This window comes from Aptenodytes forsteri, unplaced genomic scaffold (assembly GCF_000699145.1).
Source record: "Aptenodytes forsteri isolate BGI_AS27 unplaced genomic scaffold, ASM69914v1 Scaffold12, whole genome shotgun sequence".
Classification (NCBI taxonomy): Eukaryota; Metazoa; Chordata; class Aves; order Sphenisciformes; family Spheniscidae; genus Aptenodytes; species Aptenodytes forsteri.
The window spans coordinates 320,031-346,912 of record NW_008794161.1 but is presented as its reverse complement, the minus strand read 5'-3'; the positions used below and the strand labels follow the sequence as shown (position 1 = coordinate 346,912).

Sequence of the window (26,882 nt, the reverse complement as noted above, 5' to 3'; positions counted from 1 at the left end):
CTGTTACAAAACAATTCTTCCAAATCACTATTTTCCTTCAGACAAGTCCTAAGATGCACTTTATTTCTGTGCTTCGCAGAGTTATCAGTAGTCTGTTACCAAAGGCACTGATTTGCATTTGAGATATAAAAACATTTTTAAATGCACTTTTTCAATGCTTCTACTTCGTTGTGTCTGTAATGATGTTAGTAACAAGGCATTTTTGTATTTTCCTGACATATCAAAAAATAACATTTTTTAATACCTTGTCTCAGAGAACTTTACTTCTCACAGATGCAAAATTTTTTTATTTGTGTGGGTTGCCACCACTAAAACCTCAAGCTTCTTTAACATTAAAGAAACCCACATTGACCTCTAAGCATTTTGAAAAATAAATATGAGCATCTTGCTTAATTCTGTTATTAACTGACACTTTGCTTGCTTTTCAGGAGCTTGAAGAAATCCGCAAATGTGGAATGAAAAACTTCCGTAATATCAAGGTTGATGAAGCTAATTTATTGACCTGGCAAGGGCTTATTGTTCCTGTGAGTATAGACTACTCCTTATTCTAATGAGCTTTAAAATAAGACGAGGATCATTTGTATCTCATAAATCCACAGTTCAGTAGTGCTGGTGGTGACCATTAGATAATTTTTTTTACCCTGACAAGAATCTCTTTTATTATTATAGAACCTGGCTTTCAGAGTTGTGGGTTTGTGCAGAAGTTAGTCATTTATAAATACAATGTGAGTTTATATAGATCATACTGCAGCATCTTAAACATACTCTGGGCGGTGAAGTGTGGTCCTGGATTTAATTCTTGTCTCTCTTCAGACATCTTGTGTAATCTTGGGCAAATAGTGTAATCTTCCTGTCTCATTTTGTTTGAGTGTCTTCTGTGTTTTGTTTTATCGAAGTCTGATAATGTTAGTAGGCGCTTCTTAGAACTAGCGTGAAGGAAAACCCATACGTAATTGAAAGGTGTTCTAGACTTGTCTGAGCAATACCTACCTGGATGCTTCGTAATTGTAGGCCTGGTCCAACACACGGCTGCAGCTGGCGAGGGCTGAGGACTCGGTGATGGCACTGGGTTACTTGGGAGAGGTGTTGGAAGGGGGAAACAAATGAAGTTTGTAGTTTATTACATTAAGCTAAAAGTAGAAAAACTACATTATCATAGGAAAAAGCCTGAGGTATGAAATATTTTGTTTAGTCCTTAATAGATTTTTTTTTTATCAACTAGATTTATTTCTAAGATAAAATTGAGTATTGGAAAAAGTTTGATGCAAGGAAAAGGTTTGGATTTTCAGAATTGAGCTCTTTTAAAGGAAGCCTCTTTATTTAGGCATTAATTAATGCCAAAAAAACCCCACTTTATTATAAAACACTACTGTCTTTTAAGAGACCGTTTAATAGAAGTACATAACCACTGTAGTAGTCAAATAGAGAGGGATTTGTTGCTAAGGGGAAAGCAGGAAATCTAGTATGTTGATTTCCTTGGTTGAAGTCCCTTGGATTTTCTCCTCCTTTATTTTCCACTGCCACGGCCCATGCTCCCTTCCTTACATGAGCTACTTTTAAGTCTGCAGCACAGAGGCTGTGCCACTAGGGCATCAGTTCTGCTTTTCCTTGGGTGCTACCGAAAAGGTCCCCTGACCAGAGTAAATCTGTCATTTTGTAAGACTTTGAAACATCTCTTTAGCAGTTTCTCTGCTTTATTAGTTGGAGACCATTCCCGAATTTGGATCACACGGGGCTTTGCACTTTAAATACTGTAGATTACATTTAGTTTACTGTTTACTTATATCCCTGCAAGTAATTCCTCTGAGTGGTTGAGGCTACTCTTGCAAATAAAGCAAGCAGGATTTGACATTAAAATTTGTCAGAGCTGAGAAACAATACGCTTCAATAAGCCACTCTGATATTTGTGGTTCGTGTATAACAGTTTACTGCTTTGATAATACTTTGAAGCAGTATAAGGTTGGTAAATATGACTAATAAAGCAAAACACCAAAATGCTTGTTTATTCCTGTTAAAATTAGCTGTATGTGGTGTACAGCATCTATTTTTAACAGTTTCTGCTCACCGGAGTATGAGCTTAGTGTTTGTTTTGCAAAGGTTCACATCATCACAAAGTGTTTAAACATTGTTGCAGTGAACTGTGCTTCATACCTGCCTTTTGATTTATAATGTGCCCTGTTGCAAGGGAAATAGCCTTAAATTCACTACTGGTATAGTTAAGAGGGAATTTTGTCATGAAATTATACCTATAGTAATTATTAAAGTGGTGTGTGTGTTTAAAGAGTAGTATGGTTATTTTGAGGATACGCTATAGAAGATGCTTTAGTCTTAGCATAATTTTTTTAGCTATTGCAATGCTTGGAGTTGATGGCTTTAAAATGTAGTCTACAAGCTGGTTGCAAGTTTAACTTTTTTGCTGAGTTTTTGCTTTTGAAGTTTTACGTGCTGTTTCCACTTTCTAAAATGTTCTTGCTTAGGGTTTAAAAAAATGTTACTCATACTTTAGTAGGACTAACCAGTTACTGAGGACTAACCAGTTACTGATTATTATTATTATTATTATTATTATTATTATTATTATTATTATTATTTCCATTTAGATTACTAAACTCTATAACCAGGCATTATTTTGGTCAGCTTAATGAAGGTGTGAGAGATACAAAGGTTAATATTTTTAACAGTGTTCATACAGAATTACTGTGAAAGATATCGTTTTAAAACTTTTTCTTGCGTGTAACATTCCATTCTTCGGAACAGCTGTTAGTTTTTAAGGGTGTTTGTTCAATTGAGAAGCAGGTTGAAGATAGCTTGTCAATTTCTTTTCCCGTTCTAAACTGTAGAATAAGATAGTTTATGTACTGTCTGTTGAAAAGGTACACCGTTTGTTTGATTTCAACATCAAAACGAGACTATCTACCCCAGGCTCCTTGCTCCTGTAAGAGGTACTGTTGGTGTACCATGACTTTCATTTCAGTTAATCAAAGCTGTGTGCTATGGACAAGCTTTTGCAGAGCAAAAATACTCCAGGTGAATGTGAGTCATGTTTGTTACCGGTGTTTAGTATTTATAATTCTGAGACTCTCCCTTGTCAGTGTCAAAATAAATACAACAAATTATTGAAAATTAATTGCTTGAATATTCTGTGTTTCGTCTATTTAAAACATGAGCAACCCTTTACATACGTTTTTAGTTCAGTTTATTGGTAAGTTATAGTGAAGAACTGTTCTGACTGACAGTCAAGCAGAAAATGGACACTTTTAAGCCAGGTCAGTTTCCGTATCAGTTCAGTGAACAGCCTCACAAACTATAGCATGTGGTGGAGGTAAGAACAAGCGAGCCATGGGGGGAGAGGGCACTAACTGCTTAAGTTGTCACCACCACCAAAAAGTTATTTGTTAAACTTCCAAAGCTTTTAGGATTGCTTGGATAAAAAGTGATTTTAAAGCCACTCTAGTTAAGTCTTCCCTTGACTGCAAAAATTGTGCTGTATTTCCTAGAAACGCACAGCCAGACTTCTCCATATGGATGAAACTAAAATTAAATGTTTTCTGTTGAATAATATTTTAATAGAACGTTCCCCACCCCCAAATATTGGTAAACCTTTTTTAACTTCTGGAGTGGGTTTGATTGCAGGGAATGGTCTGGTTGCTAATGAAGAATGTGTGTGATTATCCTTTACACCAACTGGAAGCTCTCATCCTTTGATTCTTGTTCCCAGAGTGTTTGGAAAGGCTTTGTGCCATAGTTACTGTTTTCAGTGCAGAATGGTATTTTCATAAGCTTTAAATGTAGCGATGGATTATTTTTTCTTCTGCCTTTCTTCCGCAGTTAGTATTTGAAGCAGTATCAATAGTCTAGCAGGTTTTCTAAATGAGATTCTGGGCATTGTTTTTTTTGTTTCAGCATGAAGAACTACTTTGCTTACTTCATGGTTCTCTCATCGTGCTCCTTCAAAAATGATCTGATAAGAGTGGGTGCTAAAACTGCATACAAATTCAGAATGTTCTCATCAGCAGGCACAGTGAATATCTATCTTTAGTACCAATGAACGCTCAGCAGATTTTTGTGTAGTCAGCACAAAAACGTTCTTGGAACATATAGGCAAATCTGACAAATCGCTTTGCTGTTCATACCACCATGTTGTGAGACATGTAAAATAACTAGGTTTAGAGAAACCCATTTTCCTTGTCAGGCTTCCTGTTTGTATCTCGGAAAGGGTTTGCAATGCTTTTTGAAATACAAAGTTGGGAATAAAGCTACTTATTAGATAGGACCTTGAGCTTGGAGTAAATGGGATTGGATGCTTTCTTACCAGTAGAAGTGCCAGCCAACTTCAGAACAATGGTAATCTGCTTTTTCCAGGGTGAATACAAATGTTGTAGAGGTGGTATTACCTCTCTCTTACCAAATAGGTTTTGATGTTTCCTGACACATAGACATGGCAGTATGTGTTGGAAGAAAGTGCTTTTAAAAGAGGCCGTTTGATAGACCGAGGTCTGGAGCGTGCTTTTTCTTAATTGTATCCATTAGAATATGCCAGATTCCTGACATTTGCCTTCTTGTTGTAGGACAATCCTCCGTATGATAAAGGAGCCTTCAGAATCGAAATCAACTTCCCAGCAGAATATCCATTCAAACCTCCTAAGATTACATTTAAAACAAAGATCTATCACCCTAACATCGATGAAAAGGGGCAGGTTTGTCTGCCAGTAATTAGTGCTGAAAACTGGAAGCCAGCAACCAAAACTGACCAAGGTAGGACTCCACGTGGAGAAAGAACTGGATATTGAGAAACTTTGTATTGTGTTTAAAGCTAATAGCGTTTCAGCTTGTCAGCTGGTCACTGCTCTTACGGTATATTCATTGTCATAAGGTTTGTGTCATGAGTCACGTGTTGTGAGCACAGTGCACAACACTTTTGGAATCTCATTTTGTTATTGGAATGTAAGGTAATGACACTGACATGTGGCATGTCCACCTCCAGGAAACCGCAAAACTCTTCACGACTGAAGAGTTTATTAAGGTGGTGTCCTCGGCCTACTTAAAAATTCTCGTGGTAGTTTGTGTGTGGGTTATTTTCGGTTTCTTTTTAAACAGTGACTTTATAATCCAGAGGTGTTCAGTACATTCCTGAATGTTTGAAAGAAAGGGTCTAAAACCTCAGGGCTTCGTATATTTTATAATCTCTGCCATGTGGTTCAGTGATGTGAACATACGGTTTGAAATATCTAGGGAGACATAAACAAAATGTGAAATCATAACACATTAACTCTTAGTTCTTAAAAGATCACTGCTGTGAGGCTCACTGTGTAGAGTGTCTTTGGATAAGAATTTAAATATTTTAAGGAAACAAGTTTCATCGGGTTTGTGGCAGACTGAGTGTGTGATCTGAGGAGGTTTTTTCTGTTGTTGTTGCTTCCATTAGTTGTTGGGGTGAGAATTTCACGTTTTCTGGCAGGTAATGATGAGTTTGATAGTAAGCATTTATTACTGTACATATAGAAAGAGCAAACGTCCTTGCAAAAACTGCGTATGTTTTAATAATATTAATTCAAATGAGTAGCAGTTTAGTCCCGTGCAAGAGCTTCAGTGACACTGAAGTATCTTGCTCTGTAGGAGAAAGTATTTCCTTCTTCCGGACTCCTCTTTAAGGTTGTTTTCACTTGAATTGTGTTCCTGATAGTAAACAATGCTGTACTTAAGATGTCTTTTTTCTGTGTACTTCTGTATGCTAATAAAACTACTTACAGTTTGCATGATCTTGCCCCAAAGACAAAATAGGAAAATTTCTGTAGTTGTTTCAGAAAAGATCAAGCAGTTGAATGTTGGGGAAAGCGGAGGTGGCAGCAAAAAGAACCTGTTGAACTCCAATAGGTCAGTGAAGATCTTATGATTTGTTGTTGATTTATCCCAGATTATACAGGACAAAGATCCTTGGGAGAGATGAAGTGGAAACAATGTGTGGAAGGCTTCTGCTAACACCTTAGCAGTTGTCTTAATCTTATGAGCCTTCTCTAGTTAAGTAAAGGAACGACATGTCTCTACCTAGTTTGAAATGCAAGTTGGCATTAGTGGGAACTACTGAAGCAATCGTTTGCACGCAGGAAATAGTCAGTGTCTCCCTGAGAAGTAGCAATTCCCTTTTTATCTGAGTGAATAAAAACTATGCTAAAATCAGAATTTGGAACAAACACCGGGTACCAAAATATTGCAAATCTCTTAATTTCTGCTGTTTTGTGGTCTTTTGTTTGTCTTTTAACTCTTTCTTCAATAAGTTGTTTTAGTGTCAACATCTGTTGTTACTACATCGTTGTATGAACCTGCAACGATGTTATTACAGCCCTGCTTAAGTGTCTGTTCCTTTTTCTCCAGAACTCTTCTGCACTGAAAAATAAAACTTCAGTCTGTTTGCTACTTGCACCTTTCCCAAGGAAATAATCCAACATTATTAGTACCGCATCAAAGTGATGGGTTTTGATCAGTCAGGTGTCAAGAAAGCGGAGAGATTAGGTTCATCATAAATCATTAACTCACCTTCCATCTACTAGACGTGCATCTTACTGCTGTACTTTTTATTAATTTATGCTTAATATTAAAACCGACTGTTGTGACAGTACAGTTTTAAAATGCTGTGGCGATTAAGGCAAGTCCTGTTATGACAATCCTAATTTTTTCTGGCTCATGTGCTAAATAACCTTAATAACACAGTAACACTTTCTCTGTGGTGTTTTAGCGTGTGTTACGGCGTGAAAAGGGATTGTCACGTGCAGTATTGATGCTAGTTTCATAAGTAGTTGTTAATATGATGACAGTTGTTGGAAGTCCAGGACTGGCGAGTTCCTGTGAAGTAAGCTAATATCGATTCTACATTCCTTAGATAGTTTGTTGCAGTTTAAACTCTGATTTGTGGTAAGAAATGTTCCCGATTAGCAATATAGCCACAGGCATGCTTCTCTGGACTTCGAGTATTTGTTTTGAGGTATGTTCCCCATTCCGATCAGGTAAGGGTAGAAAAGAGTATGAGCATGAAAAGATTGATGCTCTGAAAGAAGCCACTCTGGTATTCTGGCATCTACTGGAGTGATAAGTATTGTAAGAACTTACATTGCAAAACTAGGGACAATCCCATTAAACTGCTAAGTAGCAGTTTCAGAACAAAGGATAGACTCTGGCTTTTCCTGCAACATGTAGCTGAGCTGTGGAACTCCCTGCTGCTGGATGGTGTAGGGGTCGGTGGTTGGTGTAGGGGTCGGTGGTTTATGTGAGTTCAGGAGGCGGCAGCTGGCTCTAGTGTGCAACACATGAAGTTAACAGAGTTCTGTTATACTTGCTTTAAAAACTCTTGGGGTGCTGCTTTGTATTACTCTGGGTAGCCCAAAGTTACCTCAAACAGAATATTATTAATACTGTCGTACAGTGAAATGCTTTTTCTGTGTACCCACTTTCTGTAGACTTGCCCAGTTATGCGTATACCTTTTAGTGGGTGGAGATGAGAACTGATTGTTGTGACCTATCGAGCTTTAAATGGTCGTGAGAATGTATATGAGGAAAATGTAGCAATAAATGTCATTATAGTATGCGAGGTTCGCTGCGTAGATGCCAAGTACGGTTCGGTTATTTTAAGAATGACGTTTCCTTTGAAAGTGATAGGGAAAGTTGAAATGGCTGTAAACAGTGGGGTGAAAAGCATCTTCTGGTTCTTATCCATTTGTTTGCCCGGTGTATCTCTACCAGTGGATGTATTTGGCAGCTCAGAACGAAGGGAAGAATTGTCTGCTGTTTATAGGGGAAGTAAGAGTCATAGAAAAATCAAGCTGAAGAAGTGGTTTCCAAAAGCAGGCGCAGTTACAACTGCATCATTGTGACAGGTGTTAGGAAAAAATGTTTCATGATGGAAATTCCGTCTTTACCCAGTCTCTTTTAGATGAACTTGTCTGTGAAACTTAGTTTCTTTCTTAGCCATAGGAGAGTATTTCAGATAGGATGCCAGTTACGTGGGAAATAATTTGTAGTGCATTTTGGTCTCTATTCAAGTTGATTTTGTTTACAAATACGATTTTCTGGTGTTCGTTCATGGTCATTGAACTAAATCTTGGCATATTGCTATAGCTTATTCATGCTCTGCTTTTGAAAAGACCCTAGATTTATGGGGATGTATTTAAATGCAGTTAAAGCTCTTTACTTGGGGAATTTTGCTTACATTTTGATTTTTAAAAATTAACCATCTTAGTCTCTGACGGTATTTATACTTCTTTTGACAGTAATCCAGTCCCTCATAGCACTGGTGAATGATCCACAGCCCGAGCATCCCCTTCGGGCTGACCTAGCTGAAGAATACTCTAAGGACCGTAAAAAATTCTGTAAGAACGCTGAAGAGTTTACAAAGAAATATGGTGAAAAGCGACCAGTGGACTAAAATCTGACACAATTGATGTCAGCAACGTATGATAGAAGATCGGAGCAGTGCATTTGAGACACCCCGTAAAGCAGGACTCTATGGAAAATTGACAAGTGCCACCTTTCGGTGTTAACTTGTGGCTGTTACTAACTTTCTACAGTTTTCTTAATCAAAAGTGGGCTAGGTAACCTGTAAAGAAAGGATTAAAATTTAAGATGTTCTAGTTCTGCTTTCTTTGTTTAAAAATCACTGCTTCAATATACTTTAAAGTATGCTGTTTTCTTTTTCTTGTCAGAATTTATCAAAAATATCTTAGACTTATATTCTGCCCTTAAATTGAAAAGGTTGTGGCTGTCATTTCTTATTTTTCCTTGCAGTTCCCACTATCTTGAGTTCATTTAATTCTTCATTGAATTTTATCCCCCTCCCCAAACTGATGTCTTAGAAAAAAATATCCCAGTTCTGGCAGAAAATGATTGAGTGTTTGGCAGTTTTGTTTACTTTTCTTTTTAAATGTTGCACTGCGCTTTGTGGGACTTGTTGCAAGTTCCCCTTAACTTCAGTTTGTAACATAATAAACAAAAAACAAACAAACCCCACAAAAACAATCAGAAATAATGTCCAGGTCTTATGTAAATCTGGCTGATGTTACCACAAAATGTTTATTAAACGGGGAAACCCAAGTTTTTGTGTGCGTCATTGAATTAAAATATGGCTTATGTCCTGCTTTTGGAAAACTTTGGAAAAAAAATTCCATAGCAAACGAGCAGTGGAATGTGATTACAAACTTCTTTCGCTTCTATTCTTAATACCTATGCAGAGTAGCTAGGAAAACGTGCACAGAGCAACGCTGCAACCAGTTTAGAAGAGTTTCAGAAATTGGGGACCAAGAGGTACCAAAGTGATAAACTGGCTTTTCAGTTAGAAATCGGTATTTTGGAAGTGTTAATTTTGAATTCGAGTACTAAATCTGACAGCACTGCTAGCCGTCTTAGAACATTTTTCCAGCAGAATGCGTAAGAAACATCTGTGTTTTATGGGATGGCACTCGTGCCCCTTTCCCAGCCCAATCGCTGTACAGTTCTTACCGAAAATGGTATGAGAAGAGGATTAAGCAATAACCTGCACTAGAGTACGCTTCACCACTACTGTTCCTGTGTTCTAAAAATACACAGGTTAGATGATGTAATGAGTACTTCAAGTATCATTCTGTCATTCTAACTTAATGGGGCAGAGCTGTTTTCCCGTTGCTCCAGGGCACACCCATGCATGCCGAGGGAAGCCCTTTCTGTCCAGAACTGAGCATCCTTTACTGTGTCTCTGCTTTCCTCCTGACTGCCTGTCTTTTTTTCCCCAGTCTGAAGTGTGATCATAGCTCCACAGTCAAACTGCCATACAATCAAACTGCCGTCTCTTCCCCGCCTGTCAAACTTGGGTATGTTACTGAGCAAGCAGATCTATCTCCAGAAATTCTTAGGTATCTGGGAGTACATATCATTTCGATGTGCAGGAAGTTGAATTAGAAAATCTCTTGCACCCAGATGGTTGTCTGTAATCCTAAATTCAGTTTAAATACAGCCTCTGCCTTTGCAACCTTTCAGAACTAGTGTGTCAAGCGGTAGGTCTCTTGGTTTTAACGTCTTGTATATTTGCTATTTCTTCATTCATCCCTCTGATCCAGCTTTCATTTCCGATGTAGTGTAAACAATGACAGCCCAGTACCTCACCTCTGTTGAAAGTAAATTTTTTTATAAGTTAGGGAGCTAAGAAATTTTATGTTTAAGTGTTCTTAGACAGATTCTTTGGCAGGTAAATAAAGTTAAACCACATTCACCTTATTTACGGAAACTTGCATTTCCTAAGTGTTTTCAGGCTTGTGAGAGCACTGTCTATTACCAAATTTTCACATCTTTGTGTCTTCATTTGCAGAAAGTTGGTACTGATTTTGTTTCATTCACGCTCACTCGGATTCATAATAAAATAATGCCAAATTATCTGTCAAACTGAAGTGTGTATAACTTCCGCATCACATGAGTCACTGTACCTTTTGATCATGTCTGTTGGCATGGAAACTCGCCATTCTCAAAATTGTCTTTTTACTTAAAACTGTAGCACTAGTTCGCTGCCCTCGTTACTACTAAATAGTATACTTTCTGGTTGTAAGCCTCTCAGGTCAAAGACTGCGTTTATTTGGATCGGTGTGACTTGGATGCCATTGAAAGGGAACTGGAAGGGCTGTGTAATTCAAGGAACTCCGGTCGATTCAGAGAGGCCTACAGCAGCGCTGTACCAGCTATTCCGATTTCATCTGTAAAGGTCACATAGAAGACAGATATTGCTATCACTTCTCTTTGTGTGTTCTTCATAGTTCCATTTCTAAACGACGGGATGTGTAACCTCAGTGAAGGCTTTTGTTTGTAGGCAGCCCTCTGAAAAAAGACAGAGATCAAATACTGTACTGTACGGTTGAAGTCTGAGGAGAAAAAAAAATCAAAGTACGAAGTCCTATGTTAACTCAGGAAATCAAGCTCTTGTTCTCTCTGGTTCCCTAAGCCATGCTGAATTCTAAACGTGCAGTTTAATATCCAGAATAAAAACAACGTACTGGTGAAACCACACCCAGGAGCACTGGTATAGGCTTTCTGCAATTCCATTCTGCTACCCTAATAAAAATTGCTCTCAAAGGCTTTGTGGCATGGTTTTATTTTGAGAGAGATTTGGGGGTTAGACTTTTTTAAGTATTCTGGTATAATGACATTCGTAGGTAGTGTTTTTAGTTTGAACTCAGTGTTGTCTTTAACGCTTTCATAGAACCACTGAGAAACTTCCTTATCGCCGTACGTTTTATGCAATTGAAAGGTTCCTTATTTAGAAGTCTTTCAGTAGTTCCTTATTTATTTCTCCATTTAAAACTCCCTTGAATTTAAAAGAACAATTTGGGGTTTAATGCTGTTCATTTAAAAATATGGAGTTTGCAAAAATACATGGTTTTTTTGTTCGCAATACGGAACTAACTCAGGTAAGACTGCTGTCGTGTTTGTGGTGTTCATCTAGCAGAAAATGCATACAACAGTCAACAGGTGTGTAACGCCCTGAGGACTGTGACCAGAGCAAATTCATCAGTTAGAATATGGAGCAATTCAAACGTTAAAAATAAGGTTTGAAACTATCCATCAAAATACGCTCACATTACATAAAAAGCTGAGATCTGGTATTAAATAACCCGTGTTGGTGCCGGGCTTATCCCCACGTGTGAATAAAATACCATCAGTCACTAGGTGGCACTCATAGGTCTCGCTGCGCTCTGGAACTCCAGCTGCTTTCTGCAGGTCTAATATCCCTCGGGGTTTTTATTCTCTCTTACCACACAGCAGGAACTTTGCCGTCAAGCACCGATAGGACGAGCTTCAGAAATCGAGTCATTCCAAAAGGTAACTACTGCTCTCATCTGGCTCGGCCGTTTGGTGTAGCATTTGCACAGTACAGTGGATGGGGGTTTTTTTAAAAACAAACATCATATATCAAATTAATCTGTGACAATAATTGAGGAAAGAACCTGGAAAAATATTTTCTAAATCATCCTTGATGACGTTTTTCATATTAGTACAGAACAAAAACTTCCTCGGGTGTTTTATAGGGAAGGTCAAACGGTTCCTGTTAATGATAGAGACAGACATCCTTTCAGCACTCCGCAGGCAGTCACAGGTAGGCGAGTGGGTTTAGTTTGCTCTCCAGCTATAACTAAAACCAAAAGCCTCCTGAAGCATTACAATAGAAAAAGGCCTGAGTTTATTTTTCACTTAAAAGAATGATGATCACATTAAAATCTTTAATATTAAAAAAAATGGTTAACCAAAAGTGATTGTTAAATAGATCACAGTTGCGCAGAAAATGAGCGTAAACAATCTAAAAGATTTTTTCCCATGTGAAAGTTATATGTGAGTGACAGGGTTACAGTTAAGAACACAGTTAAACGTATTAGTATTACTAGGGCTTGCTGATGTTCAAATGCTTTGATGACAGGAATAAAAATGGACAAATAGAGGGACCTTCTCCACTTGAAAACTTGCTCATAGCTGGTACGCAGCCGTCCCGCGCATTTTTCGTGAGAGGCGGTGGGCAGTGCAGGAACAGTTGCTGGTGAGCTCTTGTATGGAGCAGTTACTGAAATAGCAGATGGGTCAACAGTTGCTGTTCTTGCAAAGTCATCCAAAAAAAACCCAACCAACCAAAGAAAGAAAAGCCTCTCTGAAAGGGCTGATGTTACTTTAAAGAAAGAAAAGCCTCTCTGAAAGGGCTGTGGCTGATGTTACTTGCCTACGGTGGCTTAATGCCAAGAGGCAACGTAAATAGGAAGAGTCGTAATTACTGCTGGCTGAGGCTGTACGTGGAATATGGCTGCAGACACCACCATGCTAAACCCGTGATCCAACTGCTCTGACCAGAGAAATGCTCTGAAGTAATGTGCCCCGGTGCCCCTCGCCATCGATGGGCAGGCACCAGTGGAGGGGAAGGGACTGTGACCCGGTGCTTTAAGAAAACAAAATGCTGAAGGTTTCCAGGCCTCCCGTGGGCAACCTACACCGAGTGGTTGCTCCAAAGCAGCACTTGCTCCCCCATGTCTTTCTTTTTTTTGCAGTTAAGTCCAAGAAGGGAAATGATCAGAACCCTCAGGGTGCTAGTGTGCTGCTTGGTCTCACAGCAAAGCCTGTCTTCATGCTGCTCACCATCGCGTTGGCAGGAACTGAGCCCTGAGAGGAGGGCTGGGCCTTGGCTGCCATGCTGTGCTGGAACGGTGTGCGAGTGGGTGACGCAGAAGAGGTTTGTCACATTCAAAGCAGATGCTGTGGCCTAAAAACTGCCAGTCAGGGCTCTGGGGTACTGCCTGTAGCTGCTCACAGGGTGTTGCTCTTCCATGAACATCCTAATGCTGTTCCCAGCTCCTGTCAGCTGTACCAGGAGGTATTACACTGCTAACAGTGGTCTGGCTTCTCCGGACATTAGCAACTGTGTATCTTCAAAGTGTAAATGTATGTATGTATGTATGCTTGTTTACTTAAAGATCTTTGAATGAACAAAGCTGAACGTTCCTGGTTTTGTAATGGCTCTGCAGCTCTGGCTTAATTAATGTCTGGAGTTCATGGAGGCGCTCCCAGGACTGTGAGAAATCATCTGGTCCTTCCCCACAGCCGCCGACGGGTGGGACACTCGGGTACCCTGGATGCACCATCAGTTCAATTGTTACTGTCCTGCTCTGTGGTGTCGGGTGTGCAGGGGAGGGCGCCTTGGACAGGAACTCCACGATGGCAGTGTCAATGGCACTCCAGATGTTACTGACAGACATGTTCTTGCCCATGGTACTCAAACCTATGTAAATGTCTGGCCATCTGTAGCCAGAGGAGGGAACACCGATATTAATGCTAACGAGGTAGGTAGAAAAGAGTGTTACATCCAGCAGATTAGGAATCAAGATGTACCTAAAACTTAAGATAGAAAAGGGGTGGGAGGGGGTTAAAACTTTTAACTATAAACAAAAGCAAAACCAGAACTACAAGCCAGTAGTGCTTTTTCTTTCCTTATCGAAACCAGGACACTATTTAAAGCAGCAGTTCTTCAGTAGTCCCAGCAAAGCCCCAGTACCAGTACTGCTATTACTACTGTATTTACGTGTACTGTGTCACAGCACAAGCGCTGTTTGGCATCTGTGAGCTTACAGGTGCATTTTGTTGGCGCAAAAGGGAAGAGCAGAGCTAAACTGAGAAATACCACGCTATCAAAATAACTCACTATTGCTAGGCCCATTAAAACCTGGATAATAACCATCTCTCGATAATAACCCTTGGCTAAGTGGAAACAAAACAATGACTGAAATAAAATGGAAACCACCCTGCTAACAAGTCATTCTGCTAGAATGTATCAAAGAGCCATGATAAAAGACAAAACACTGGACAAAACATCGTTACTACTAAAGACCACAGACCTAAGAGGACGCCAGCTAGAGGCTGTTTCTTATGTAGCTTCAACACCATTCTTTGTTCAAGTCTGGCTACAAATCTCGGTTCTTCTCGCATGGTGCGTACAAGCCCAGGAGGGCTGTGCAAGTGTGTGCGAGGGCAGAACGAGACAGATTTTGGAAGAAACCAAGGCTGGGGTCTTTACCTGCTTGATCAAGGAAGAGCCCAGCTGAACACTCAGCTCTGAGAAAAGTTTGCAGGACTTTGGAAAAAAAAGTTTAACTTTTTTTAACTGTAAACTGACTAAACTTGCTAACGCCTCGTTGCTATGCAGTAAGCACAGCCTTGTGCTCTCCAGTGTGGTAAACTGAACTCTGGGGGCCCAGGCTGGTACCTCTTGGCACAGATGCCGAAATTGAGTTGCAGAGCTGGGTTCCCCGTGACTTCACAGCTGGCCACACGCTTCTCATTTTCCTGGGTTTTCCCGTGTTACGTGTTTCTTTTGTAAGCGTTTGTCCCTCCTCGCCTCCCCCGACGTCAGGAGTCGAGGTGGAGCACGGTGCCTGTCCGTGCGGGGGCGGCCGCAGCTGCGGGCCCGGCGGGGCGGTGCCGTGGTAACACGGCGCGGGGCCGGGGGGCGGCCCCGCCAGTCCCTCCCTGTGCCTCTGGAGAGGCGGATCGCCGGAGGAGCGGCTTCTCGGAGGTAGATCCACACCACCCCTGCCCTTTCGCTAGCGCGGGGAGCCCTGGAGCGTGCGGGGTTTCCACTAAACTCCCCTGCGCTGTCCCTGCTGTGAAACTGCCCTGAAAGGAGGGTTACTCTCCTGATGAACTGCTCTGTGAGTTGCCGTGCCCTTCTCTCCCTCAGAAATGGGCTGTTCGAGGACAGTCTGTGTGCTCTGGCTGGAAGGAGCACAGTGAAATGCCAGCCTGCTGCCAGAGTTCAGAACAACTGATAAAAAAAAAAATATTCCAAGAAAAGAACTTTTTCAGTAGACTGAGAAAGTAATGAAATCTGCCCCAAAAGACAGGTGACTGCAAGGGTCTCAAATGAAATGTCTTTAATCCATAAAACACTGTCTAAGCTTTTAAGAAAAGTATGTTATTGGGGGAAGGGCTGAGCTTTTTGGGATTGGCCCCTGAGATGCAGGACACTGACAAGACTGTTTGCTTAGAGCAGTGATCACCTGCTGTGGCACTGCAAGCTCTGAGCTTCTTGCCTCCCCTTAACAACAAACACTTATTTCTAATTAGTCTCTTTCCTACTATCTAAAACCCTTTCTCCACTATTCCAGGGAGATGAAAAGTTATTTCTTAAAAATTTTCCCTAGATCATACTTTTAAAATTCCAGTGTTGATACAGCACTTTGGCTTCCTGCAGTCCCAGATGCCAGGCTAATGCAGCTTCACTAGAAAGGCTGAAAAACATACCCTGAAAAGAACAATCCCTTTCAGGTGCAAAGCGAGTCACCTCTGTTCAAACAAATCTGCTTACTAAGCCCTAGTGCCCCCAGCACTTTTGTACTCCTCCTGAGCCTTCTTGTAAGCCCCAAAGTGGAAAGAGAGAGGTGGTGTTCCGTTCTGAAAAGATGCTATCAGGAACTGGTAAGATCTTAAAGCTTTACTACAAAAAGGATGAGTAATGCCTGCCTTACCTTATTCCATGCCTTCTAAACACATCCACTGTGTTAAAAGAATCTTCTTCTACTCCCAGATAAAAGTCCATCAGGGATGGCGGAATCCAGTCACAGTTATGAAGGCCTGGCTCTACTGGGACACGTGTGTATGTAATGCCATACTCCTCTAACACCTCTGCAAATACGTGCCTGACCTCTGTAGGTAAAAACAGAGACACTTCAGTCGGGAATTAGATAACCAGCTCATCATGTCCCCTGAAAGCTGTTAGCACAGAGAAAGCTTCCCTTTCCATGTTTAAGAAAATATAATCCCATTTGGCTTCTCTTCTGCTGAAATGGTTTTCTTCATCTGGATGGGAGTCCCCTTCTATACTGGAAACATTACTCCCTCAACATCTGCTATAGGTGCCTTGTCTCCTCTTCAGTGCTGAGCATTTAGTCCAGCAACCCCTTCTAAGTTAGTGACTCTGGTCCCAGCGTGCACCAGAGGTGACTGTGCTGTCAGGAACAAGTTCTTCATCAAGTCCCTGCACAGCCAGATTTGTTGTGGGGGTAAATTGCCAAAAGCGATGTCATCCAGAGGCAGCTGAGTACTGGAGTGGGGAAATCTGGATTTTTTTTGCTCATTCAGTTTCCCATTGCTGTACCACAATGACCTTATTTGCAAAACAGGGACAAAGACACTTGCCCACCTCTGTAAAGCATGCTGAGGCCTGCAGACAGAGATTCGCGTGGAAACGCAACTGACAGGATGGAGTTCTCCTAGCACCTGAAGGAGCAGCTTTCCCAAACTCAAGCATTCCAGTTTAAACTGGCTAGTCTGCTGCTGGCCCTGGCCTGCCTCCTTCGATGTGGATGGGAGCATGGAATTAGGATGCTGAGGTGACTTATCAGTCCTTGGAGGAAAAGGTGTAACCTGGCCCATTTGTGCCATTAATCCCCTTGTGCTGCTACAGGAACCAAGCAGCCAATTTGGGCTGGGGCAGGACTGTCTTCCCAGGGCCCAGGTGGGAATGTTCAAACTGCAATTGTAGAGCAAGTATCTTACGGTGCGGTTTATTGCCCAAACAGGGAACCATCCCATCTGAGCTGACTCTCCGACTCTCTCACCTGCTTGGTGCTGGGAAGAAGAGGACTCCATTCTTACCTGGGAGGACGTGGATGTGCTGGTGCCCATCCATGTGAGGAGGTAGGTGACCTGTCAGCTCATGGAACAGCTCCACCTGGGCCTTTAGCTCCTGCTTCACCTGCGCAGCAGAGAAGGGTCAGAGCAAGACCTGTCAGCAGGCTGAGATCAGGAGAGCACAAGGGGCTGCTGGAGACCTTGTGGGCCAGTATTCGGGACCTGGCCCTGGGAGGCACAAAGCACTATGATGTATAAACGGACATGCAATGCTGCTAGGTTGCCCAGAACCTCCACTAGGCATGGGTCTCTTTATGGTACTGGTTACGTGGATGGCGCTGATACCAGGATTTTCTAAAATACATAGGACATTTGAATACCCATTTCCCTTTAAAATGAATGGGGAAATAGGTTCTCATATCCCATAGGCAGTTTTGATCACCTGAACACATTCATCCTTGCTCATAGGCAAAACCAGCCATCTCCCTAGAGAACAAAAGCCTCTGACAAGGTGATGAAAAGCCTACTGCCTACTTAGCACTTCCCTGGCATTTTCCCTTTACTGATCTCCAGGTTCTTTGTAAATATCTGTTCCTATGCCTCTTCTGCCCCCTCAGATAAGTAGTTAACAGGACATTAATGTATGCAGGCACTGAAGCAGGGAGGAATGAGTTCTCAAAGGCTGCAGAGCCTTTGGCAGAATTAGGCCCAGGACTCCAGCTGCCCAGGCAACACAGTCAAGATTCATCTCTAAGCTTACTCACAGCTGGGACCCGGGAAGGATCTTCAGCTGTTATGTGCTGGGGTAAGTGCAGGCTGATCTGTATCAGGAAAGCAAGTTGCGTGGTTGTATGTGGCTTTCTCCTACCTCTGACATATTCAGGAGACCTTTTGATAGAGCTGTTCTGAATCCCATTTTCCCATGGAAGAATCCATCTTGGTTGAGCAGAGAAGAGTTTGTCTTGAGCACCTCACATACAGGAGAGCCCTCGGAGAGGTTGGCATGCAGGCCTATTGGGATGTTGTATCTGTAACAGGAATGAAATATCTGTTAAGCTTTGCACCTCTACCTCCCTTACTGTGGCCAAAGGGGGAGATTTCAGTGAAAGATCTAGACTGATCTAAAAAGTGGTGGTGTACTCACTGGAGTACATCTTCATATCTCTGCTCTTCTAGAAAGGAAAGCGGAACGACACTAACCAGAGCAGAATATCTCCAGGTAACAACCCTGTGCAGTCTGCCAAGGGCCAGTCTGTGAGACTCCCCCAACTCTGTTCTCACCCTGACTCCTGTGGAGAGAGCAGCCACGATGTATCTCAGGCTAAATGCTATAACTGCGCTAAATGCTATAACTGCACTAAATGCTATAACTGCACGCTACTAGTAACTGCCCTGCAGTCACTAGTGACTAACAGAAAAATCTGGACTTTGCAACCCTTTCCTAAAGCACTTCATTAGCCCTTGCTAGGTATTCCCTTGAGTTATTCACCCTATTAAAGATGCTGCATTTATGAGACATTTGAGTTTTACTTGACAACTTCTAAAGCTGCCCTTAAGTAGAATTCAGTCATATATAAACAGTGCCCAAGGCAGCTGTTATGGCAACAGCATAGGCTACAAGTGTAAATACTGCCTGAGTTTAAGAGTTTCCTGGTCCAAGAGGCTGCAGCTGAAATTGTCCACAGTGGCCAGGTTTCTGTCTACTGGTGCAGATGATTACTCACTGAGTGACAAGGCTAAGCTGTACAAAGTAGTATCTCTCTGGCACAGAGGATTACTGCAGGGAGGTCGGCAGTGTAAGTGTAGAGCCTTGCTAAGGAATCACAAGGGTACAATTTGTTAACTAGTTACATTCTGCAACGTTAAAAAAAAAAAAAAACCACAACTTATGGAGCTAGTGTATCTGCAGAGCTCCTCTCAGCCACAGGGCTTTGCAGAGTGCTGGTGTTTCCTTCTTGGTCTGTGTTGTGGATTCCCCTACAATAAAAACAGGACCTGCAAGTGCTCAGATTTGTGCTGAGTTTCATTAGCATTTCTAGAAATCCTCAGAATCAGTGGCCAAAATGATGCTTTGAAACATTTTCCAAGACAACCCCTGGCCTCTGGCTGACCCATAAGTAAATGAGAGAACTGCAATGTTCCTTCTGTGCTGCCCGGTCTGAGTCATGGCGCAGAGTTAATTTCAGGGCAACAAGTCTGTGTCTGATGCTTTAAATCCTTCCTGAACTTCCGCATGGAGCTGCTAAAACTGGGCATGGTCTGTCCCTGTTACAGCCCTTGTACCACAAGGAGAAAAACAAAAGCAATCTCCATTTAGGCAAAGTGTGCAAAAAACAGATCTTCCCCTTCTGTCTGCTGCCCTGAAGCTGAGTAGTGAAGCACCAAGTTACTGGAGACAGAAGGATTGTGGATGGATTAGACCAAGTCAGAGTCATTTAGCTCCTTCAGGTCCTAAGGCTTTGGCCCTTGCAGGACTGAAAGTCTTTTTTCATGGCTCCTCCATGTCTTGTGCTCCAGGTGGATGGTGTAGTCTGTTGCTAGATACTGCTCCTTCTCAAAGACATAAACATTATGAGTCAAGTTGTATGGACAGCTCTGTGAAACAAAATGAGTCCGTGTCTTTCCAGTCCACTGTGTGATTAGGGAGCTTGAATGTTTGCTTAATGGAGCAAAACAGCTTGTGGAGAGAAAGGTCCTCTCTGGCTTTTCTGATTTGGTGATTTCTCTGCAGCAGGGCCTGACTGTATAATTGATGATAAATGTCCATCTGGTTTTCATATATGGGGCCTGAGCACATGACGTGCACACTAACTCCTTGCTAATACAAGAACTGGAAGATGCTGTCATTGGCAGTGGGGGCTCTTAAGCAGGCAGCTGATGGCAGGGCAGGAGGCAGCTACAGTACAGAAGGGGTGCTGTGGCAGGAGGCCTCCCCCGCCATCCTGTGACCTGCTGTGTACCCTGCATGAGCCCAAAGGCAGAGGGGGAGCCTGTGGGTTTGTTTTGGTTTTTTTTAGAAGTCCACCCCAGATTCTTTATCATGTCTCTGGGAAGCTCTGACTGCATCAACTGGTAGCATTATTTGTACCACAGCCACTGCTGTCTGCAAGAAAAAAGATTCATGTGTTACCATGAATCAGCAGATGGAAGGCTTTTTTTGTTGAGCACTCTCCTTCTCATGTGTTGTGGGAGGGCAAGAAATGAACAGCTGAGCCTCTCAGTGTTGTCTCCCAGGAGCATCAAATGAACTACCTCCAATTGTGCAATGCCTCAAATGCTGCGAGGGAAGCTATTTCTAGGAAAAGGCAAGCCCCTCCGACAGGTGTGAGACACCAAGGAGCCAAGCACTGCGCTGCGTAACATTAGAGCCGCTCCTCCACCTGAGCTGAAACCAGCCCCAGAGCTGGGGAATGTGCAGAATGTGGAAGTGCAGAGAGAGCTGGCCTTGTTCTCGCTGTAAGGGGAGGCTCTGACTGTAACATTAAAGCATGTTTCAGAGCTTTGGCTAACACCAGCTGAATATCTTAATAGTTTTCTCTTAGAGTTAGTCCTGGATGGTTTGACAGACCGTCCATGCTGAGGCATCTAAAGAAGAACTGCTAGTGTTTAATGGCTCTGGGATACAGGGACTGAAACCAAAACTCCAAACGCAGCACGTGAGAAACTTGTTCAGAAATATTCATCTGTGGGAGATGCACAGAAGCAGGCATGCTGGGAAAGCTGTAAGGATATGAGAAGGAGGACAATGCAGCAGGCACAGCAGGGTTCTGCTGCTAGCTAGCATTTTCCTGTACCTAAATAGGTATGTTTCCTCTGGATGCAATGAGCCAGATGATGCTCCTATTCAGCACCAAATGTCCTGCTGCCCAGTGTTCATTCCTAACAGTCCTGACACTGCATGTAATTAGCTGGGTTGTACCTTGGGAGACAGGGCTCTGGTCATGCTCTGTCCTGACCAGAGGCTTGGGCTTTAAGACCGAACCAACAGGCTTTTTTCCCCACTGACACACACTGGACTAACTCTTGCTCCTGAGTGCCTCTCACCACTGAAATGTAGCTTCTGCAACCAAAGAGCAATGCCAAGGTATGCTGTATTGTAAAAAAGGCAGGGAGAAAAGTCAAGTTATGGGAATATCCTAGAAGGGCCCCTTTTTCAGAGGGCAGATGATGATTGTTTCTGCTACACAAACATACTTTATAGTTGCTTGCATCTTTTCAAAGACTGTAAAGTATCTGCTATTTTATTGGCTAAAATACCGAAGCAGAGACCAGCAGCTCAAGCAGCTTATATAGCATGTGATGCCACACTGGGAAAAGAGCCCAGCTGTTGTGGGTTTGGCCTCATACCCACTCCTCTGCCTAAGTCCTTTATAGATGGGACAGGGTGAGCCCTGCTGGTCATTGCCAGTCCAGTCTAACTGCTAGTTGCTCCACCCAAGATACAAAATGAAAGGATTGGCATTGAGCTTCAAGCAACAGTTTAGTTTCTGCGATAAAAGCCCTGCAATACAGCTACCGTTGCCAAAACAAAATGATGCTGAGGAATCTACTTGGTGTCTCTAAACTCATTTTGGTGGTTGTTTTAAGCAGCAATGACCCTTCCACAATCTGTTTGGAGAGGTCCGTGTCTAGGTGTTTGCAAGTCTGTCCCACTGCCCTGGAGAATGCGCAGATGTGAAGCAGGATTTAGCACAAGGGTTCAGTTCATTCCTGATAAAGCCAAAGGACAATGTCTACAAGTGTGTGCTCCTATAGCATAAGGAGCATTAGACTGGACTGTCTGTGGGCTTGTTGAGAAGAGGCTCAGGCCAGTAGCTTCTGCAGCCACTAAGGTTAGTCCACTAGTGAGCCGCTTCCACTCAGAGAAAGTTGGCTGTTAAAGCCAGCCTGGCTCTGTGGTTCTCTGCTCAGCATCTGCTGTAGAGATGAGGGGAAAAAAAAAAAAAAAGAAAAAAGGAGATACCCTTACAACAAGTGCTACAAGGGGCAACAAGGAATTCAGTCTGGAAAGATTTCTGAGTTGACAAGCCCAGCCCAGTTACCAAATAGAGAGAGGAAATACAGTCAGCTAAACTGCTTCCTCTTCAAGTAGTTGCTTGTTTTGCCACAGAGTGCTCTGAACAAGTGTTTCTGCTGAGGCAATGGGCTTTTGTGCAGTTGCAATCCCTGTCCATTCATATCCTTAGCAGTAAAGGGTCCCTGGAGACTGTTACTATACTGAGTCACTCTTTAAAGTGCCCACCAGCTTTGCATATTTCTGAGCTTTTTGGATGAGTAACAGTGCCCTGGGTCCTGCCTGGCCACGGCATGGACTCTGTGCAGTCCCTGCATTCCTCGGAGCGGTTGCAGTGGCTGTGGGAATTCTGTGGTTCCCAGAGCCCAGTCCCAATTGTCTTGCTGAAGGCTGCAAGTTCTGGCATAAGCATGGCACTTACCCTTTTCCTTGATGGGTAAACAGATCCCACCTTCAGCATCCTGTTTGTATCCTTATCCAGGAAATTACTGGTTCATCAGGTTTCAGCCCAAGTGTGATGCAATTAAAAGCCTCATGTAAATATCTGTACCTAGACACTCTGCTTCAGTAAACATCCAGGTGTCTGAAGCCAGGCAAAGCAAGGCTGTGCTTTGTGCGAAAAAGTGCACCTCTTAGTTTCTCCATGTTGGCATTTTCATACTTTTTTCTTTCCCCTCTTTAACCCTTCAGCAAGCTGTAAGATCTAACTATCTTTCATCAAATAGCATCTTGTCTTGCTCTGTTACTGCTGAGGACTTAAGCCTCTGCAGTGTTAAGAACTGGTACTATAACATAGCTTAGGGATGTGACTTTCTTTTTAATTACATCTTTTTATCAACTGAAGCTCCTGTGTCCATGACCTTACATCAGCAAAAAGTGTTGCTGCCAGTAAAGTTAATATGATCTGGGATTCTAGTTTAAGGCCTCAGCTCAGGGCCCACGCCTAATCCAAACACAGTTCAGCAGTGGAACTGTCTGCCTTGTGATTAACAGTCAGATAAAAGGGTGATGAGAAAGCATGAGAGACTTCTAGATTAGTCAGATGTTGACTGGGAGGGTCAGAATTAAGTCACAATTTACACACACGTTTTGCAATTAGTGTTGATGGGAAAGGAAGTGAAAACATAGACAGCAATTAAATGTGGTTTTGTTAGAGTCTTCTGTTAAATGTACCCAGATGTTGTGGGGGCTTCAGCTTTTGTGGAGCTGATGTTCAGCATTTAAACTGCAAAAAAACCAGGAAGACTGAGGTTGTGTTCTAAAATATGTCACTCTTCATCAAGTATTTGGATATAATCATCTGGAAAAGGGTCCTAATACTCAGTCACAACTGAGCTGGTTGATAAAAGGGAGGGAAAATATGGCGGTAAACAATCTTAGGTCTCTCTATTTCTGCTATCTCCATATTTCTAAGGAAAAAATCAAGAGACCTATTCATTTCAGGTAACAAAGTAACCCTTCCAATCTCTAGGAAAGGCTCTGCAATAAGCACCAGGAAGACTGGCTGACTTCAAGGTGGGGCTTGATAAGTAGAAAATCAAGATTATATTATATGGATAACCAGGAAGTCACAGTCAGTCTATGTCCCGTAAAGTTTTGAGCTACTGAAAAAAAACTGCAATGGAAATCTCTTCTCCTGCCTGCTGTTCTGGTTATGGACTGCTCTAGCAGTTGCTATCAATAGGTTTGTCGTTTGGTGATGAATCAGGCCTCTGCTGAAACTTCTCTTTTGCCTGAAGTGACTGGGTCCCTTCTTTTAGCCCAGTTGTGACAATGAATGAGAAAAGCCCAAGATCCAGACCCTAGATGTTAGGGAAGGTGTATTATTTACTGCTTGGTTCTGCTGTTTTGCAATTAGTTTGTGCTAGAGCTGGTACAAAGATCTGCTGACTACCATCACATTTCTGCCAAGGCTTCTAATCAAAACACAGGGCAACAGATGGTATGCCCAGAAGCCTACAGAATTATTGTAAAAATGAAAGGAAGAATGAAATTCCAGAGGAACTGTGTTCCTTTCTGAAAGATGCCTAGTCCTAACATTGCAGGGCAGCACAAGGTGCTTAAGAAGGACTGTCCTGCAAAAAAAGTTGTCTTGTAACTAATTAGCTTTGCCTGCATCCAATTAACTGAAGACCAGGTGAGGAGAGAGAGCTCAAGACCTGCAGTGAGGAGCAACCATCAAGAAGCAACCAGATAATCTCCACAAGCCATAGAAACAGTCCAGCACTCTGACAATCCTGGCACCGTGTGTGCAAAAGACCAAATCCCACAATACTGAAATGCACCACAGGAAAGAACAAGCTACTTGCTTCAAGCCTCTTCTCTCAGCTGGTGATAGATCCAGTCTCCCTGCTTACACCACTGTCTAGTCAAGGCTGAAATGTCTGCTACGGAGTTAAGCATATATGCATGTGTATGTATATTGTGTAGTATATAGTACTTGCTTAGTTGGGCGTCTGTGGTGGAAGACAAACATGGGGAGAAAAAACAGGGTAGACTTTCATCCCATAAAACACAAAATGTTGCAAAGCCTCAACATTCACAGTGGGATGGGAAACAACACCAAGCAGGGGAAAGAGGGAATAACAGTGGCAAGGCAGTCAAGCAACAGTGATACTTTCCCATTTCTGCACCACAAGATGAGGAGCATTCAATGACATTTCTAGTAAGTCTGACCTACTAGACATCTGTGTCTAAAAAGAGTTTACGTGAACCTTTGCAATAGAGGAACGAATATCTTAAGGGTGACACAAGAGTTTGTTTACATGCACAGGTGCCAATTAAGTGCATGTGTACTAGCAGCACCTGAAGTGGGGCTTGCATTAGAAGATGAGAAATCCTTTTCCCCAAACCTGCAAATGCTTTCCCCCTGCGTGAGTAGGGCTGAATACAGCTGCAGAGGGTTACACAAATGAGGAATTTCAGAACCTGGGCTGTTGATCTTCAGTGCTGACAGATGTTCTCAAAGTCACCGTGCTTATATTCTCAGAAATAGATTTAAATCCATTTCATTCACATTTACAATTCAAAACTACCCCCCAAAAGAATGAAATCATTGCAGCAGGTTGCAGCTTCTGCTGTCACCTGCCCTCCAATCTGGCTTTTCACACCCATATCAGCTGTCAGCACAAGTGTCATGACCTGGATTCAAAGATGCTTTTTAAACCTCTGATTACATGGCCTACTTTCTGGCTATGGAAATGAGGCCAGGTGGATTCTATATTTAAAGGCCTGCTAAAGACCATGGTTAAAATAGCTGACAACATTACCAGAGCATTGGGGCTTAAAGGGTTTCACGGTGCCTCTGTGTCTGAGAGAAGTGCTGGCTTTTATCTCCTTGTTTTACATTTCATTTGTTTCATTTACTAACAGGATTTTAGGCCTCTCAAGTGTTGTGTCCTTCTGCCTCTCCCCTTATCATCCCAGAGGCAGTTCCTCTCTCAGTGTTTCTGTGTAATGTCTAACCTTTTTAACAGAAGACTGGTTTGCCACTAACACCACACCCTGGCTTTCCTGAACCACCCAACATCAAAGAAGCTACAGGCTGCAAACAATTTCCAAGTACCCCTAAAATCACAGCCAAAATGGGGAGAGATGCTCAAGGAGAACAAGGACAGCTTGATTCTCATGAAACTGTCCCCTGCAGCAGCTGTGTTTGAAGCATAAGGTCTCAGTTCTTCTAGTACCAGTACAGCTCCTTTCCTTTTCTGCTTTCCTAAATTGTTTCTCAACCCTGCTGCTCTCTCTTTCAGGACATGCTCCTGCTTCCAAGTGCCTGCCCACACTGGAGCTGAAGCATTAGCTGGGTTTTACCTTCTAAATACAAGTAATACTTCCTATTAAAGGATTTGCTGGGCTAGTCCATGAGAATGACACATAGCATTTGATTTGCTACAGAGCCAACTGTGCCAGCAACCTCTGAAAAGTTTGTGAAGGAGTAAAGGTGGTAGGTACAAGGCAGGTAAAAGGTACTGTCTCTCTCTTTATGTATGCAGTTTTTACAAATGGATTTATCAAGCCTAGAATTAATAGAAATATTGAGGTGCTTTTTTAAAAGGTTTCTGGGGTGGAAGAATCAAGTTTTCCACTGCCCCGATTTATAACTTAGCCCATGCAGAATCACACCTTTCCCTGATTCTGCAATGAACCTGGCTGACCCTGTGTTCAGCCTGGCTGAAATGCATCAAATTAAATGAGATTTAAAGATTTGTGCTTTTATGCTTTAATAGTTTTAGGGGTAGCAGTTTGGCCTGGGTATATAGTGTGATGGTGAACTGTGGGAAAAGAAGGTCCCAACAAACCCAAACTCTACTAGTCAAATTGTGTAAGTGGCTTTCTATCCGGAGGAAAAAAAGATGCAGTGCAGTGGCTAATACCAGAGAAAGAGCCAATATGGGTATGGTTGGCAGGTCATTGGTTTTACTATGAAGAGTCTTAGTAAATATGCCTGGAATCCAGTTTTCTTATACCACCCTGGGCTATGATACAGTGTTTACACTGGGGCTACAAAATACTAAATTTTACAGGCTTGGCTTTCCGTGGATAGCCTGTGGAGGCTGTCCACAAAGGAGCTAAAGAAAGTGGCTTACCTCCTTGCCAGCTTGGCTGCATCTGCTGCAGCACTTCCGTTGACTAGAAGGGACACATTAGATACCGCACCAGCCAGGAAACAGTCCACGATGCCTTGGTTTCTCCGAGGACAATAGCCAAAGTCATCTCCAGTTACTATTAGCTTCACCTGAAGCATCCTTAGAGG

At 42.4% G+C, this 26,882-nt stretch overlaps 2 protein-coding genes across 2 annotated transcripts; one reads left to right on the top strand and one right to left on the bottom strand.

Annotated features, from left to right (window-relative positions):
- The first annotated feature begins 431 nt into the window (after positions 1-431).
- Positions 432-10,401, top strand: UBE2L3 (ubiquitin conjugating enzyme E2 L3). The gene is made up of 3 exons (XM_009280835.1): positions 432-524; positions 4,569-4,755; positions 8,262-10,401. Exons 1-3 carry the CDS (start codon positions 456-458, stop codon positions 8,414-8,416), a joined length of 411 nt encoding a protein of 136 aa, XP_009279110.1. The 5' UTR covers positions 432-455; the 3' UTR covers positions 8,417-10,401.
- A 2,283-nt stretch (positions 10,402-12,684) lies between these two features.
- YDJC (YdjC homolog (bacterial)) lies at positions 12,685-26,882 on the bottom strand. Its single transcript, XM_009280821.2, has 5 exons — positions 26,716-26,882; positions 17,981-18,140; positions 17,137-17,236; positions 16,008-16,185; positions 12,685-13,785 (listed from the first exon to the last, which is right to left on the bottom strand). Exons 1-5 carry the CDS (start codon positions 26,871-26,873, stop codon positions 13,455-13,457), a joined length of 927 nt encoding a protein of 308 aa, XP_009279096.1. The 5' UTR covers positions 26,874-26,882; the 3' UTR covers positions 12,685-13,454.

Bases quoted from the DNA above. Each gene is read 5' to 3' on its own strand.
- YDJC (XM_009280821.2), bottom strand. From the start codon at position 26,873: ATGCTTCAGGTGAAGCTAATAGTAACTGGAGATGACTTTGGCTATTGT. The intron at 18,141-26,715 runs GTAAGCCACTTT...TTCCTGTTACAG, and splicing joins GCAGCCAAGCTGGCAAGGAG to ATACAACATCCCAATAGGCC. The intron at 17,237-17,980 runs GTAGGAGAAAGC...TCTGCTGCGCAG, and splicing joins GTCTCCTGAATATGTCAGAG to GTGAAGCAGGAGCTAAAGGC.
- UBE2L3 (XM_009280835.1), top strand. From the start codon at position 456: ATGAAAAACTTCCGTAATATCAAGGTTGATGAAGCTAATTTATTGACC. The intron at 525-4,568 runs GTGAGTATAGAC...TTCTTGTTGTAG, and splicing joins GGCAAGGGCTTATTGTTCCT to GACAATCCTCCGTATGATAA. The intron at 4,756-8,261 runs GTAGGACTCCAC...TTCTTTTGACAG, and splicing joins AGCAACCAAAACTGACCAAG to TAATCCAGTCCCTCATAGCA.